This window comes from Berghia stephanieae, chromosome 6 (assembly GCF_034508935.2).
Source record: "Berghia stephanieae isolate SIO BIC M18660-M18661 chromosome 6, UCSD_Bste_1.3, whole genome shotgun sequence".
Classification (NCBI taxonomy): Eukaryota; Metazoa; Mollusca; class Gastropoda; order Nudibranchia; family Aeolidiidae; genus Berghia; species Berghia stephanieae.
This window is the reverse complement of record NC_088365.1, coordinates 61,442,921-61,460,229: the sequence shown is the minus strand read 5'-3', so window position 1 is coordinate 61,460,229 and position 17,309 is coordinate 61,442,921. Positions and strand designations below refer to the sequence as shown.

At 38.9% G+C, this 17,309-nt stretch overlaps 1 protein-coding gene across 1 annotated transcript in view; it reads right to left on the bottom strand.

The window, feature by feature from the left end:
• LOC144975376 (uncharacterized) overlaps nucleotides 1-17,309 on the bottom strand; it is a 45,220-nt gene that overhangs the window by 12,700 nt on the left and 15,211 nt on the right. The window contains exons 6-10 of the mRNA XM_078919389.1: nucleotides 15,985-16,166; nucleotides 14,313-14,456; nucleotides 13,041-13,440; nucleotides 9,240-9,370; nucleotides 7,610-7,743 (exon numbers count right to left, since the gene is read on the bottom strand). Of these exons, the coding sequence (XP_078775515.1) occupies nucleotides 7,610-7,743; nucleotides 9,240-9,370; nucleotides 13,041-13,440; nucleotides 14,313-14,456; nucleotides 15,985-16,166 (991 nt within the window). The remainder of the gene's footprint in view (nucleotides 1-7,609; nucleotides 7,744-9,239; nucleotides 9,371-13,040; nucleotides 13,441-14,312; nucleotides 14,457-15,984; nucleotides 16,167-17,309) is intronic.

Here is a 17,309-nt window from a genome sequence, read left to right as displayed (position 1 = left end):
ACTACTACTACTACTACTACTACTACTACTACTACTACTACTACTACTACTACTACTACTACTACTACTACTACTACTACTACTACTACTACTACTACTACTACTACTACTACTACTACTACTACTACTACTACTACTATACTACTACTACTACTACTACTACTACAAACTACTACTACTACTACTACTACTACACTACTACTAACTACTACTACTACTAACTACTACTTACTACTACTACTACTACTACTACTACTACTACTACTACTACTACTACTACTACTACTACTACTACTACTATACTACTACTACTACTACACTACTACTACTACTACTACTACTACTACTACTACTAACTACTACTACTATACTACTACTACTACTACTACTACTACTACTACTACTACTAACTACATACTACATACTACTACTACTAACTACTACTACTACACTACTACTACTACTACTACTACTACTACTACTACTACCAATATGTCTTTTATCTTCCATTATAGTCTGGAAAGTTCTGTTCCCTGACGCTGACCTTTGCTTATCAATTAGATCACCCCCCTGGGGCACCCTATCCTCTACCCACGCCACGCTAACATTTCATTCATACTGCAACCACCATTGAGTACAGACGATACAAGTTATTTTTCATTATATTTTATTTGTTTTCCACGTTTATTTGTGTATTGTTGTGCTGACGAAGGGTTTGTACCCGAAACGTCCATTGTCTGTTTTGTTCCCATACGAAGCCTTTCCATTTTCACTCTTTCGTTAGTATTTTACGATCACCGGCTTCAGGCAGCCCTTACCGTTTTCTACTTTTCCGTTTTGATTCATTTGAGTTTTTTCGTTGATTCACTTGAATTATACTTCTGCTGCCATACCGTGTTTTTGGACCGTCCCCATCAGTGTTACCTAGTACTTTACGTAGGTATAGTGTTTATTTCTGTTTTATTTGTACTGCTATATGTTGCACTTTTTAAATATACTTTTCAGTTTATCAATCTAGTTTTATCCAACATTGCCCTATCATCACCTTTTCATTACTCTCATATTTATATATTTATTTACACTCTTCTCCCCTACCAGTCTACCTCTTTTAGCACACTACCCCCCCCCCCCCCCCCTCTCCTTATCATTTACATCTCAGCATTATTTTTCACCACACCCACGTTTTCAACCACTACCTTTCTCTTACCACAGTCTATCCCTCCCTTCCTTTCTCTCATTCACTCGCCTCTCCAGTTTACCTATACTTATTGATTACCTTACTCATCCTTTTAGCCTTTCGCCATCTTTCCCTATTTTCACCATGCCTCATACATCTCCCAAGCAACTCTTGCGCTCTTCCTTACGGGACATTCGTACGTTTCTTTCCTCTTTCCCTATCCACCTATCTCAAGTAGGCTACACTCTCGCCCACGCCACCCTCTATAAAACTCGAGCTAGCAGCCACTTGAATTTCTTAATGTACTGCCTTAGGAAACGCACGGCCCCTAAAGGATTCGTTTCACATTTCCACCCTTCTTTAGGCTCTCTAACCTCATCCCAGTTCTCCCAGTTTCTGGAATTAGAATCCAAGTGTGCCATGCAACGACTTAGACTTACTACAGACATCCTTCGCAAACAGATATCCAAATTAACACACACCATCGACACATCCTCCACATGCTTGAGGCATCGTACTTATCATAATCATTTACTTTACAAAGCCATTAGGTTATTCATACATTTATGTAATCAACATTACCATGCATGCTTAAATTATGTCAAAACCAGTAAATTAGATGCTCTCTTTCCTAACAGAATTACACATCTTGACGATAACCTCCCTTCCCATTCGGCAACACTCCCATCGGTGGATTCACCCATTGAACCTTCCTCTGGCCCCACTGCTCTTAATGGCACCCATAACCAGCCAGTCACCATTGGTGGTTTGGGAGTCCCTCCAACAGCCGGGGACCAGTCTGGAAGCGATCAATTCACCCCACCCACCAGCGAACCCACCCACGTGATGGATAATGTTGGAGCTATCCCCCCCAGTAGGAACCACAACAACCACCGGCTGGTGGTTTCTGTCCCCCCGACCATCCAGTTGAGCAGTGCAGAGGAATCGGTCTTAAGGAAAGGTCTCAAGTTCATCCCACTGCGAAGAACGTCCGACCAGTCCCGCATTGAGTCGGATGTACGTCGCTTCATGCGTATTTTACGCTTGAAGTATCACTTCAAAGATGATGAACGTGACCATGACTATGACCGTGACCCTGAGGATCCGTTTGCCGCTTTCTCACGACGTAAAAGAAACTGGACTCCTAGTCCTGGCAAGTCCCCTACACTCGACCTGTTTATCCAGACTTGTCTTAGACAGATAGAGGCACTACGACCCACACCTATCAAGAGGTCTAACCTCACCCGTCTTGAATGGGCTGCCGTACGATCACTTAGATCACGTCGTGATATAGTGATCAAAGCGGCTGATAAAGGAGGGGCCGTAGTTGTTTGGGACGCTGAGCTCTATAGAGCTGAGGGCCACAGGCAATTGAGTGACCAGATATTTTATGAGAAAGTGACTTCGGACCCAACACTTGCTAACAACACCAGAGTCCACCAGACAATCCAGTCTTTGATATCGCAGGGAGAATTACCTAGTAGAGCAGAGGTCCTTAAACACGACCCCAGCGACCTAGGTAATCCATGTTTTTACATGCTCCCTAAGATACACAAGATCCGGGAATTGTCTGACACTCCACCTGGAAGGCCGATTGTGTCGGCTATCTCGTGCCCCACTGAGAAGGTATCGCAGTTCCTCGATGCGGTATTTCAACGTATAGTTCCCACCCTGCCATCGTATATCAAGGACACTAACCATGCTCTTGGTGTCATTGACGAAATTCGATTCCAGGATGAACGTCCACGGCTAATTTTCACCATGGATGTGAAGGCACTGTACACATCCATACCGCATCCTGACGGACTGCGTGCCATCAGGCATTTCGTCGACCGCCATCCATTACCAGGGATTTCCAGCAACAGCATTGTGAGGCTCACCGAACTTGTGCTCACACTCAACACTTTTGAGTTCAATGATGTATTTTTCCATCAGATCTCAGGTGTTGCGATGGGCACCAAGATGGGTCCCTCATATGCTAACCTCTTCATGGGCTACCTTGAGGAAACCTTCTTCCATCAGTACAGTGGACCTGCCCCGAGCTGTTCAAAAGGTACATTGACGACTGTTTCGGCATTACGTCATTGACCCACAGCCAGTTGAAAGGGTTCATCCTAGCGATGGACTCCTTCCACCCGTCCATAGAGTACACTTATGAGATTTCAACCTCTGAGGTGAACTTTTTGGACATCAAGGCTGTATTGACCAGCACGGGAGTACGGACCACTGTACACTACAAGGAAACGGACAGTCACAGCTACCTGCTCTATCGGTCATCCCATCCGGTGAAGTGCAAAGACTCCATCCCATTCAGTCAGATACTCCGCTTGCGGAGACTCTGTCTGGAAGATGATGAATTTGCGCTTCAACGTGATCGCATGCTCGATTTTTTTAGGGCACGGGAATATCCCGAAAGGGTTTTGCTTAAGGCTGTCCGGAAAGCCAGCCTCGTGTCGAGAGAAACAGCAATGAGGCCTCGTAATGCCAGGAAGCAGGAGACACAGCGTCCCATTTTAGTCCTCACGCATCACCCCCATGCCGATCAAGTGAGGAACATCCTATTGCAGAACTATGGGATCCTCCAGGCGGGCGAAGACACCCACAGAGTTTTCTCAGAACCCCCGTTGGTAGCATATCGACGGGATCGTAACCTGAGGGATCTCCTTGTCAGAAGCCGCCTGGAACCCATACCTAGGGATGGACCTAAAGCCAGATCGTGTATGCGACCCCGATGCAAGACTTGTGGGCACCTGTGGGAGTATGACAGAGTCAGCTTTCCAGACAAGATTTGGGACATCAGGCGGCCGTTTACTTGCACTGACCGTAATCTAGTCTATGCGATTACGTGCTCCCTGTGTGGGATTGCTTACGTTGGTGAGACCGGAAAGAGGCTGGGTGACAGATTCGTGCAGCACTTGCGTGACATATCGAACTGTGCAGACACAGCAGTGGCCAGACACTTCAATCTGCCAGACCACTGCGATGTACAGTGTGTGCGTGTGTGTGTGCTCAGTTTTTGCCATTCGGACACTTCCGCCCGTCGACGTAGGGAAACTCACCTGATCAAGTTGTTGGGAACGCTGACTCCACGCGGACTCAACACCAGGATTGACCACCACTAGATGTCAACGTCACCCATATTCATCACCACTGCTGCTCTCACTTCTGCCACTACAGCTACTGCTGCTGCTACTACTACTACTTCTACTACTTCTACTACTACTACTACTACTACTACTTCTACTACTACTACTACTACTACTACTACTACTGCTACTACTACTACTACTACTACTGCTACTACTACTACTACTACTACTACTACTACTACTACTACTACTACTACTACTACTACTACTACTACTACTACTACTACTACTACCACTACTACTACTACGACTACTACTACTACTGTTCATACTACTAAAAGTACAACTCTACCTACCTACCTATCTATCTATCTATCTATCTATCTATCTATCTATCTATCTATCTATCTATCTATCTATCTATCTATCTATCTAGCTAGCTAGCTAGCTATCTATCTACTGATTATCCACCGATTCATAGTCATCTACCTTCCTAGCTCTCTCTCATTGTGTCCAATCATCCACTTTTTCATCCATTAATATACATATAGACCCAGCTATCACTCGGCTGTTTACTCGCCCTCTCTCACCTCCCCTCCACCCTTTCTCTCTCTCTCTCTCTCTCTCTCTCTCTTTCTTTCTTTCTTTCTTTCTTTCTTTGTCCCCCCCCTCCCTCTTTCTCCCTCCCCCCCCCCTCTCTCTCTCTCTGATTCCCCCTCTCTACCGGTCCGCCTCAAACCAACCCCCCCCCCCCCCCCCCCCCCCCTTTTTTTTTTTTTTTTTTTTTTTTAAATTTTTTTTTCTTTTATTAAATTCTCTCTCTCTCTCTCTCTCTCTCTCTCTCTCTCTCTCTCTCTCTCTCTCTCTCTCTCTCTCTCTCTCTCTCTCTCTCTCCCTTTTCTCCCCTCTTTTCTGACCATCTACCCATCTATCTGCCTATCCATCTATCTATTTATTGATGTATTCCACTTTACTATCGCATCGTTCCTTCGCGAAGATTCGACCTTCGCTCATCCAACAAACCCCCCCCCCACCTCCGCCGTGACCCTTTCACCTCGCCCCCTCCACCCCCCCCCCTACTGTTCCACTACAGCGTTCTACTACTACTACTACTACTACTACTACTACTACCACTTCTACTACTACTACTACTACTACTACTACTACTACTATTACTACTACTACTACTAAAAAATTTTTATTCTCTATTGTCTTCTGGCACTTTTCTATTCACTTCATATCTTGTTGTTACCAACATAAGTGCCTGCTCCACTCACTTTTCTGAATTAAAAATTCACCCCATACACCGGAGCATACTCAATGTCTCAATCGTTTCTATGTTATATGTTTGTGATGAGAATATTGGCTATTAAGCTTAACTGTGGTCCAAATTACTTCGCGATGGTGGCGAACGAATCGGCGATCTCAAGAAGTGGGTGAGAGAGGGATCTAGAAATGACTTTGGGTTTGAAACGAATATTTTAGTGTTCGTGGATAGCTCACACGGTAGAGCCACACTCTCACCTGCCAGGCGGAGTTGTCGTACCAATAAGGTCGCCGGTTCAAACCCCACCACCGCCGCGAAAAAATTTTTTATTCTCTATTGTCTTCTGGCACTTTTCTACTCACTTCATATCTTGTTGTTACCAACATAAGTGCCTGCTCCACTCACTTTTCTGAATTAAAAATTCACCCCATACACCGGAGCATACTCAATGTCTCAATCGTTTCTATGTAATATGTTTGTGATGAGAATATTGGCTATTAAGCTTAACTGCTGGTCCAAATTACTTCGCGATGGTGGCGAACGAATCGGCGATCTCAAGAAGTGGGTGAGAGAGGGATCTAGAAATGACTTTGGGTTTGAAACGAATATTTTAGTGTTCGTGGATAGCTCACACGGTAGAGCCACGCTCTCACCTGCCAGGCGGAGTTGTCGTACCAATAAGGTCGCCGGTTCAAACCCCACCACCGCCGCGAAAAAAATTTTTATTCTCTATTGTCTTCTGGCACTTTTCTACTCACTTCATATCTTGTTACTACTACTACTACTACTACTACTACTACTACTACTACTACTACTACTACCAATATGTCTTTTATCTTCCATTATAGTCTGGAAAGTTCTGTTCCCTGACGCTGACCTTTGCTTATCAATTAGATCACCCCCCTGGGGCACCCTATCCTCTACCCACGCCACGCTAACATTTCATTCATACTGCAACCACCATTGAGTACAGACGATACAAGTTATTTTTCATTATATTTTATTTGTTTTCCACGTTTATTTGTGTATTGTTGTGCTGACGAAGGGTTTGTACCCGAAACGTCCATTGTCTGTTTTGTTCCCATACGAAGCCTTTCCATTTTCACTCTTTCGTTAGTATTTTACGATCACCGGCTTCAGGCAGCCCTTACCGTTTTCTACTTTTCATGTGTATGTATGTAGCCTATGTGAATGTGGGGTGTGTACATGTATATATCCACTTTACTATAATTGAATTTTATATTGGCATCAATGTGAACCAAAATCAATTTCCATTTCTTTGGACAATGAAGTTTATTATTATTATTATTATTATTATTATTATTATTATTATTATTATTATTATTTATTATTATTATTATTATTATTATTATTATCATTATGATTATTGTTATGATGATGATCATTATTATTATTATTATGATGATGATGATGATGATTATTATTATTATTATTATTATTATTATTATTATTATTATTATTATTATTATTATTATTATTATTATTATTATTATTATTATTATTATTATTATTATTATTATTATTATTATTATTATTATCATTATCATTATGATTATTATTATGATGATGATGATGATGATTATTATTATTATTATTATATTATTATTATTATTATTATTATTATTATTATTATTATTATTATTATTATTATAATATACTTTTTCAGGTTCTTTTGTTTATTCCCCTTAACAACGCCATCACCTCATTTGTCTTCAGTGTCTCATTCATCATATTATTTTGTTGCCAAAGGGGAAACCGGAATCATAATTAATCTTTGTATACTAAATTAAAGTTTAAACACGTCTTTGATTTTGGTGGGCTTTTTTTTTTTTCAAGCTGCAAATCCTATAATTATTACACTATTTTAAAGTTGTTCCGTTGTTAAATGTTTACTTAAGGTAAATTTGAACCATTGACATGATCAGAATTCGGCAACATTATTAAAGAAGAAAAAAAAAACTGCCTTGGGCTAACTTAAAGCAAGAATTTACACAAAGCGAGTTGACCTATCGTGGAATCTCTTGTGCTTTGCAAATATTTCAAACATAAACTAACCTTGACAAGTCTTTCTTTCCCATCAAGTTGCAGAGCTCCTCTTTATCTGCGTCATCAGTAAGGTAAGTGGCAGCTCGACTAAAGATGTTTCTCAGTTGTTCTGCAAGAACTGAGTTGCTGGAAGACTCGTTGCCCTGGATGGAAAAGAAAGATGGTCGGGTTATATTTTTGCCAATGGGCCCATCACTGCAAAATTCACAAAGTCGTCAAGAAACAAACTCACATTAAAAAAAAAATATGTGTCAACTATCTGGATTGTGTTAAGAGCTCAATCAAACATCACGCTGAATACAATATCAGCCCTATTAACAGCACTGAGAACGTAGAAAAACGAATATTAAAGTTAACTGCAGTGACTAAAATTTTTGTCTCCTAAAACTTCGGAAATATTATCGCCAAACAGGCATCATGTCTCATTCTATATGTTACGTGTTACTGTTGGTCTGGGACCCTTTGTAAAGTGCTTTGAGCATGTTTCGTGGAGATTGCCCTATCTAACAGCTCAAGTTGTCTTTTTGTGGTTTTTTTTGGAAGGGGCGGGGGAGGGCCTGATGGTAACAGGAGGGAAATATTTCAGCAAATTGCTTGAAGTACGTTTAATAGGGTCAGTGATGTTGACTGGCATATGGGTCAGTACATGACACAATCCGTCGGAAGGTGAAAATTTTGGATTTGCATTTTTTGCATTGTCTGAAAGAATATGCTCCGTATTTTAATCTTTATTTGAAGTAAATTGGGTGATTTTTCTGAAGCTGTGGTCAGATGTATGGGAAAGGTATCCAGGAACTTTTCTCATATTTCATACTTTTTCAACTTGACTGGCTGTAAAAATATATTTAGAAGTGAAATTAAACTTTGATATTTCCCAAAAGTGTACAAAAAGGGTTGATTTAATAATTTTTGAAAACAACTCATTTTGGATAAAATTTGACCTTCGAACTAAATTTGGCAATATTTCAGTTCAAACCTTTTCACCATCCGACTGGCTATGTCATTCACTGTAACATATGAGTAAATTTAATACCCTGACCCCAAATACTGTCTGGTACCCTGGACTGCTACAACTAGAACACTAACCTGCACCAAAAAGACCTAAACTAAAAGAATCTGTTTTTGTTTTGTTTTTAAGGGTTTTACGGCGCTTGTAACACACTTAGGCCATATCAGCGACAGTAAAAGGGAAGAAAATGCTCCAGAATTACAATTAAAGCATCCAGGAGAAGGTAAGAGAAAGGGGAATTGGTTCAAATAGGGAACAGATGTAGACTCCAAGAGCACACTATCAAAGTACTAGTTTGACATCACCTAAAAGTCTCATACAGACACAAGCACAGGTCCCCACTAAGAGGAATACACTCAAATGTTTACAAATCATTTATAATACGTAAACATAACATAATACAGTGCATAACGGGGAGATGATTTACAAGACAAAAAATATCATCTCCCAAAACTCTAACTATACATTTTAAATGTTTCCCTCACAGCTTGGGTATCTGGCCAGGGCCAGGACAAAACCAAGTGATCTCAAAGACAAAAAGCATGTTGGAAAACAGATATAAGGGGATAGAAGACCCTGCCCACAATGGGAGGTCAGGAACCCCACCCAGGTATAAGAATAAAAAATTACCTGCAGCAGTAACGATACAATTGAAGACACTATAATGCAGCTTGCAATACATTTCGGGTGGGCGTGAGTTGTCCTGCAGATTCGGACGGTGTTACTCTCCACTTCATGAGTATTATGGAAGTTTGGAATGCCTGAAATCATCATAAAGCCAATTTCAAAATTCAACATTTTTTTTGTTTAACCCTCTCCTTACCAATCATAGGAAAATCGTCACATTCGTTACGATCCAACCAGCACTTTTATCATTCAGATTTCTTTAGTAAATCACACAATTTAAATAAAAATAGCTATAAAAATGTCACACTGTGTTGTAGAGTTCATTTTGATGATCAATATTATGCATATAATTAATATAAAGTATTTGTTGCTTCCCTGTTTGAGAAAGAAAAAACTATTTTTGTGTTGGGTGGGGGTGAAGTTTTGGGGAAAATCCTAAAAATGGCTGGTAAGGAGAGAGTTAATCTGATTTATTCATCTTTTATACTCTAAATACATAAAGAAATATAGTCCTTCAGAGCCATAAGGCCCTTGAAATTGGAGTTCACCACATTTTCTAAAGCGGAAGACTGAAAAAATAAAGCGATTGCTTTCTACCCTTTGGATCGAATAATATTTATCATCCACCAGATCTGACAGATCTAGCAACCTTATCATTGCTGGGTGGACAGGAGGTCAGAAAAAGATCTCCACTACACCTGGGATTGATCCAAGTGCTCTACCAACTGAGCTATTGGGACCCACTAGTCTAATGCATAATATCATTTGTCACCACTTTTTCATCATAGTCTTTCCCTGAAGTATAAAATAAGATGGTAAGTGTTATTTTTTTTTTTTTAGCTTTTATATATAGCGCAATATCCGCTAAAAGTGCTCAAAGTGCTTTACAAAGGTTCCATGACCAACAGCAACACGTAACATAAAGAATGAGACATGACACCTGTTCGGCAATAATACCATTTTTTTTTCTGACAGAGACAATGCTGTCAATGGCCAGGTACTCATTTTACACCTGAGTACGGCAAGAGAATGTGAGTAAAGAGTCTTTTCCAATACTCAACTATGCGTCGAGCAAGGCTTAAAGCGAGTGTCATACCACAAGACCACATAGCCGCACACCTAAATAACATAGACCCCTTTAGCTATCTTATTTGTGTAGAAGTTTTTTTTACCACTTTATTAATACAAACACCGTGTGCTATCTTATTTGGGTGGAATATTTTGGTCTACATTGTAGTGGAAGGATTATTTTCCACCTTAGTATTTGGGTACTTCTTGAGGTGGTAGTTTTATTTTGAATGAGTTTTCCAACAAATAATACTAAATAATAATAGAATACTAAATGAAATTGTCACTGTTTAGTTAAGGAAAACAGATGGAATAATATTTCATTAATTGTTATGACCTAACAAGTTTAAACAATTTCTCACATGATCCAAGGCCCTGCTGAGTAAAGGTTTAAAATTAGTTGAGTACGCCAAAATGAAAACCTCCATAAGTTTTTTTTATTTTTGTGTAAAAAAAATGTGACTAACTGCCTCAGTTTGGAATTATTTCGGGGTGAACGAGATGAAAAGTGACTTTAAAGTTGAAATAATCGGAGACGTGATATTTTACATTTTTGGCTGGCTGTGTAGCCTAACCCTCTACGTGGTGTCCGAAGTCCCTCAACAGAGAGGGTGCCAGAATAGCCCAACATCAAGCTAGCATGTCATAAAAGGCGACTAATGTTGTGCAACTTCCCCTTTTTTAGTCGCCCGGTCCTCCAGGTTGTGGGAGTTGTCAAAGGGTTAACCCCCTTTCTGTAAAACTCAAATTGTTACAGAAACTCATTCAGACAAATCAAATCCTTCTCTTAGCTTGGGCGACTTAAGTCTTTAATCGCCCAAGCTAAAAGAAAGATTTGATTTTTAAATTAAAATTCGGAAGCTGTCGTGGAAATAAGTTGAATGGTTAAATACATGTATAATCATAACTGACACAACAGTAGTGTTGATTAAGTGTTTCAGTACATTGAAAATGGATATTCACTACAAATTCTCTATTGTACAGTAGTATCTCTTATCACAAGAGTTGTTGGTAGTGAGGTATTAAGAAATATTTAAATAGTTTGGAGAAGCTATAAAATGTGTGAAAAATAGGAAATCCTAATAATTCTGAAAGATTTACATCCCTGTAAAAAGTTTCTGCGATGACAGAATATACGAAGGACAACAGACAAAGCCAAAAGGACTCTGCTGACCCGTCTTCGCCAAACAAGCAGGTTCGGGTTCCGTCGTGGAATGTTCACATCGTGTATGATGCAGGGAAAAGCTCTCAGGGCAGAAGATCAAGGGGAAAGCCATGGGGAACATGGAGAAGAGTTAACGAAGCTGATGTACAGAGAAGTGATAAGACATGGAATGAGATTTAAAAAGTTAGCTCAAGATAGAGGGGGATGGAAACGGTTTGTCTGTGGCCTATAGCCTGACCCACGGTGAAAAAGGAAATGATGATGATGTAGTGTAGGGGTAAGACACTCGCCTTTGAGTCGGAAGGTACTGGGTTCGAGTTCCGCTCTTAGCAGCACATTGTTGGGTCCTTTACTGATATTCTCTCATCGTACTCAGGTGTTAAGTGAGTACCTGGCCGTTAACAGTATTGTCTTTGTCGAAATAAAATTTAACAAAAAAAAAAAATCGCCTCCTAACAGGTGTCCTGTCCCGTCATACATGTTAAGTGTTGCTGTTGGCTAGGGTCCCCTTGAAAAGCACTTTGAGCATGTTTAGTGGATATTGTGCATACAAGCGTTCAACTTTTAAAAAAAATCTTTTTTGGTTTCTTGAGAATTTATAAGCTTTGGACAAAATCTAACAAAAGATTATTGACATAAGTCTCATCTTTCTGGCTAAATATTCCATTATCATCCTCAAAGAATACCAGCATAATACCATTTAGTGCAATGGGAGACAAATGCAAAAAACTGTTCACCCAAATAGGTCTTTAGAATAGGATTCCAGATAAATAATCACTTCCAATAAAGATGCAGTAAAATCTTAACTCACTCAACCCTAATACCGACTATATCCTTAGTTTATCCGGGGTCTACTTTTACCCCGTGCCTATTTATTATATTTTTCTGAGACAAATTATAAGGAGGAGACAAATTATATCAAAGCGAATGTTTTTAGTTTTTACATATTAATGGTAGTTGAATAAAACTATCTATGTACGTATATGCTCATTTTTGATACACTTTTTCCAATTTTGTAAAGTAGCAAAAATCTCTAGGATTGAGTGAGTTAATAAAGTCAGCAATGCTGGATCAGAAGTATTGATTTACTTTAAGCAAGGCTGAGGATATCCATTTTCAATGGAACACACTTAGAGATAAAGAACAGAAAATTTGGGACCATCAAAAGCAGATCAAAAGAGTTGTGACTTAGTGTGGATTTAACTAAGCGACTATGTGGTCTTGTGGTAAGACACTCGCTTTCGGATCAGAAGGTCCTGAGTTCGAGCCTTGGTTTCAGATCAGAAGGGTTCTGGGTTCGAGCCTTGCTCGGTGCATAGTTGAGTCCTTGGAAAAGGCTCTTTACTCACATTCTCTTACTGTACTCAGGTGTAAAATGAGTACCTGGCCGTTAACAGCATTGCCTCTGTCTGAAAAAAAATAATGTAATATCGCCTAACAGGCGCAATGTCCTGTCCTACATGTTAAGTGTTGCTGTTGGCCGGGGACCCCATGTAAAGCGTTTTGAGCACGTTTAGTGGATAGTGCGCTATATAAAAGCTCAATTTACAATTTCAGCTCAATTTACATACCGAGAACGGCAGATCGAACCAGGGCTGTGCTGTCCTCCCCAAAACAACAGGATAAAGCCGACGGCGTCGTGTCCATCAATTTCTGTGCCACTTCAACGTGGCTACATATGGAGAGTGAAGACAGCGACGACGAATTCGACGACAGTCTGCGTAGTCTACGATGGTTGTTGTTGTTGTGAAACATTTGCTGCGGCTGGTTTGACGGGAGTGGTGAGGTTGGTGGCGAACTCTCCTGGGATGGACTGGGGCTGGTGTTGATACTGACACTGACATTATCACTGGCCCCTTCAGTGCCATTTTCCAAAACTGGGGATAATCGTGGTGCTTGTGGGCTGTTTTCTTGTAGTACTAGAGCGGCAGAGGAATGAGGATCCTCTGTGAAAGATTGATGGGAAACTACCTGTACAATAATAATAATAGAAATTTTAAAAATGAATATAACAGCTTAAAAAATTATTTGTAAAAAATACCATACACAGAATGTTTCGGGCTCAAAACCCTTCTTCAGCCAACAACAACAACAAAAAAACCCAACATAAATACATTATTAAAAAGCAGCTCAGTATCACTTTGCCTTGTGTAGAATAATCATAATACGACAATGACAAAGTTATTTATCAAGCAATTACTTTACTTTGTGGACCTCCATCATTACAGCGATCTGATGTTAGCCTTTTGCTATTTAGTTTATTGCTAAATGTGACATCTTCCTTTTGATGTGCTCTAACTTAAAGGAAAAGATAATTAAAAAACTTATGTAAAAAAACAAAACAACCCTTTTACAGAAAAAAAAGTATCATATTTACATTTTTATAAATACAACAGAGATAAAAATAGATACTTCATACACCAAGGTTGGCGAGAATAGATGACACAGCAAGTGACCTCTCACCCACCATGGGCGGTCAAGAGACCCCATCCAGCCCATAAAAATCAGGGAGGAGAAAAATGTACAAACATTTAAAGGTCACCTGAAGACATTTTTGTTCTTTGCTGTGATATCTTGCATGCTATCGGTGGAGAAAGTGACTCAGTATTATTAAGCCTTTGAGAGGGTATTTGTTTTTTCATTCTTGTGTCTGGCAGGGTTTAAATGAATGCAAAACATCTTCACCTGTACTAATCAGTTTTAGAATAAAAAAGTCTTAAGGAATTTTCATTTCCCTAGTTTAAGCTGAGTGCGAATTTTTTTTGATATTTTTTTTTTGGTTCGTTTGTTTATATTTTATCCTTGATAGCTCATGAATGAAAATGCGTCAAAAAGAAACATACTTTCTGAAGTGTAGGACTTGTCAGGACACCAGCTGAATCACCCAGCTCTGGAAATCCATGACTGACCCATTTCTTCAAGCGCCTGGCAAATTCCAGCTCGTCTACGACACCTCCCCAGGAAACCAACGACTCCATGACCAACATCTAATTTAGAAGAAAGTGTTTTTTTTTTTAAATTGAGAACGAGTTTAGAAATTTAAAAAAACATCATTCGTGATCTGACACTTTCATCTGGTTATATGTCACAATGTTCCTGATGATGCGAAATTGAATTTCTAACTAACTTGAGCTTTTATATAGCACACTATCCACTAAACATGCTCAAAGCGCTTTACGCTTTAAAAGGGGTCCCTTGGCTAACAGCAACACATTACATTAGGACGTGACAAGACACCTGTTTAGCAAGGCTCAAACCCAGGACCTTCCGATCCAAAAGTAAGGGTCATACCACAAGACCGCATAGCCGCATTTAGAATCAAATTGATGCTGATCGACTCAAACCTCTTATTTTTCAGGCATGATCCAGACAAAAAAATTTTTAATAAAAAATAATCAGAATTGTGAATCGTTAACTTTTTGTCACTTTAACTCACTCAACCCTAACAGCGACTATATCCGTAGCTTACCCGGGTTTACTTTTACCCCATGCCTATTTATTACATTTTTTCTGAGACAAATTATAGGCGTAGTATCAAAGTTAATGTTTTTTAGTCTTTACATGTTAATGGTAGTTGAATAAAACTATCTATGCACATGCTCACTTTTAATACATTTTTTTCCAATTTTGAAAAGTAGCAAAAATCTCTAGGATTGAGTGAGTTAAGAAGCTATATATATATATATATATAATATATATATATATATATATATATATATATATATATATATATATATATATATATATATATATATATTACAACTTAAATATAAATATTTTTTATATATAATTAACTGGATGTCACAAAAGCTTAGTTGGTAGAGCATTCACTTCACTTCACAAGGAAAGGGGCCGATACTGATCATGGGTTACCTAAATCGAGATTTCTTTCTGACTCTTCACGGGACTTGAAGCAGGTGAATCGGTTATTATCCAATTATAGTCTGAAGATTTCCAGGTTAGCATCCCTCTTTCAGTCGATGTGTAACACTTTTGGGTGTATCGTGCGGCTTTGTGGTCTTGTGATATGACACTCGCTTTCGGATTGGAAGGTCCTAGTTTCGAGCCTCGCTCGATGCATACTTGAGTCCTTGGAAAAGGCTCTCTAATCACATTCTCTCACTGTACTCAGGTGTAAAATGAGTGCCTGGTCATTAACAGCGTTGTCTCTGTCCAAAAAAAAAAATTGTAATATCGCTTCACAGGCGTTAATGTCTCGTTCTACATGTCGCGTGTAGCTGTTGATCAGGGACCCTTTGTAAAGCGCTTTGAGCATGTTTGGTGGATATTGCGCTATATAAATAAAAACTCAAATGTAAAACAGGTAACGGAAAACAAAAATAAAACGTTACTTTTGATCACTACTGAACATTTCGGATTAAAGCTTTCAAATGTCTAGGAAATGATGGTTAAATAAAAAATTTAAAAAATTGTTTAACTTTTGGAAATAATCCTGATTTTCACAAGAATATTTTTTTTAAAAACCAAAACGGATGAATGTCAAACTCCACTCACAAATTGATCAAAATTCGAGGTCCAGTCGCCTTGCCGCCACAGCACGCGATGCTCATCCTGTACGATTTTGTCATACTCCAGATCCTCGTCTGCTGGGCCATAATGGAAAAGCACTTCATCGTCGGACATCCACTGGCAAGAAATACCAATAGCGTCTCCTATTGCAGCTCCATAAATTAGACCTAAAAATAGAGAGAGAAAAAAATCATTCACAATTCAAATAGTAAATGAATTTTTTTTTTTATAATCCACATCATTTTGACCGTAAAAGTTGCTTTCTTTCTTTGTTCACCTAAATCCACATCATTTTGACAGTAAAATTTGCTTTCTATCTTTGTTAACATGAATCCCACATCATTTTGACAGTAAAATTTACTTTCTATCTTTGTTTACCTGAACCCCACATCATTTTGACAGTAAAATTTTCTCTCTTTGTTCACACGAACCCCACAACATTTTGACAGTAAAATTTGCTTTCTATCTTTGTTAACATGAATCCCACATCATGTTGACAGTAAAATTTGCTCTCTATCTTTGTTAACATGAATCCCACATCATTTTGACAGTAAAATTTGCTCTCTATCTTTGTTCACACGAACCCCACAACATTTTGACAGTAAAATTTGCTTTCTATCTTTATTCACCTGAGCAGAACAAAAGATTGAAAAGAACATCATATTAAGCAAAGGTTTCGCACTGATATTAAAAACAAATATACATTTAGGGATTCACAACCCTTTGTATGGGGTATTTGTCTGGAGTACGGGGGCCTAAAATTATGCGTGAAGTTTGGAAATTGATATATATAGAAGGTTTGTGGTGAATAAAATCTTAAAATAATGAACTTTTTCACTGTCATTTAGGATTATCATTATTATTAATATTATCATCATCATCATCTTTATGGAATTCTAGCCCGATAAAAATTGTTTGTTTTAATTATTTTTAAGGGTTTTACGACGCTTTTAATACATCTAGGTCAGATCAGCACCAGTAAAAAGGAAGAAAGCTTATTGTCGAAAAATTATAGAATTATAATTAAAGCACTGAAGAAAATGTAAGACAAAGGGGAAATGGTTTGAATAGGGAATAGATGCCGATTCTAAGAACATACCATCAAAGAATCAAGTTTGAGATTATCTAAAAGTCTCATCTAGGCACCAGCACAGGATCTCACCATGATGGACACACTCAGATGTTTACAAGATATGTTCAATACAAAAATATAATGATCAGTACAGAAGAAGAGAGACTTACAATGAAAACAAATATCACCTCACAAGACTAACATCATACAGTTGACTGATTCCCTCTCAGCCAAGGGC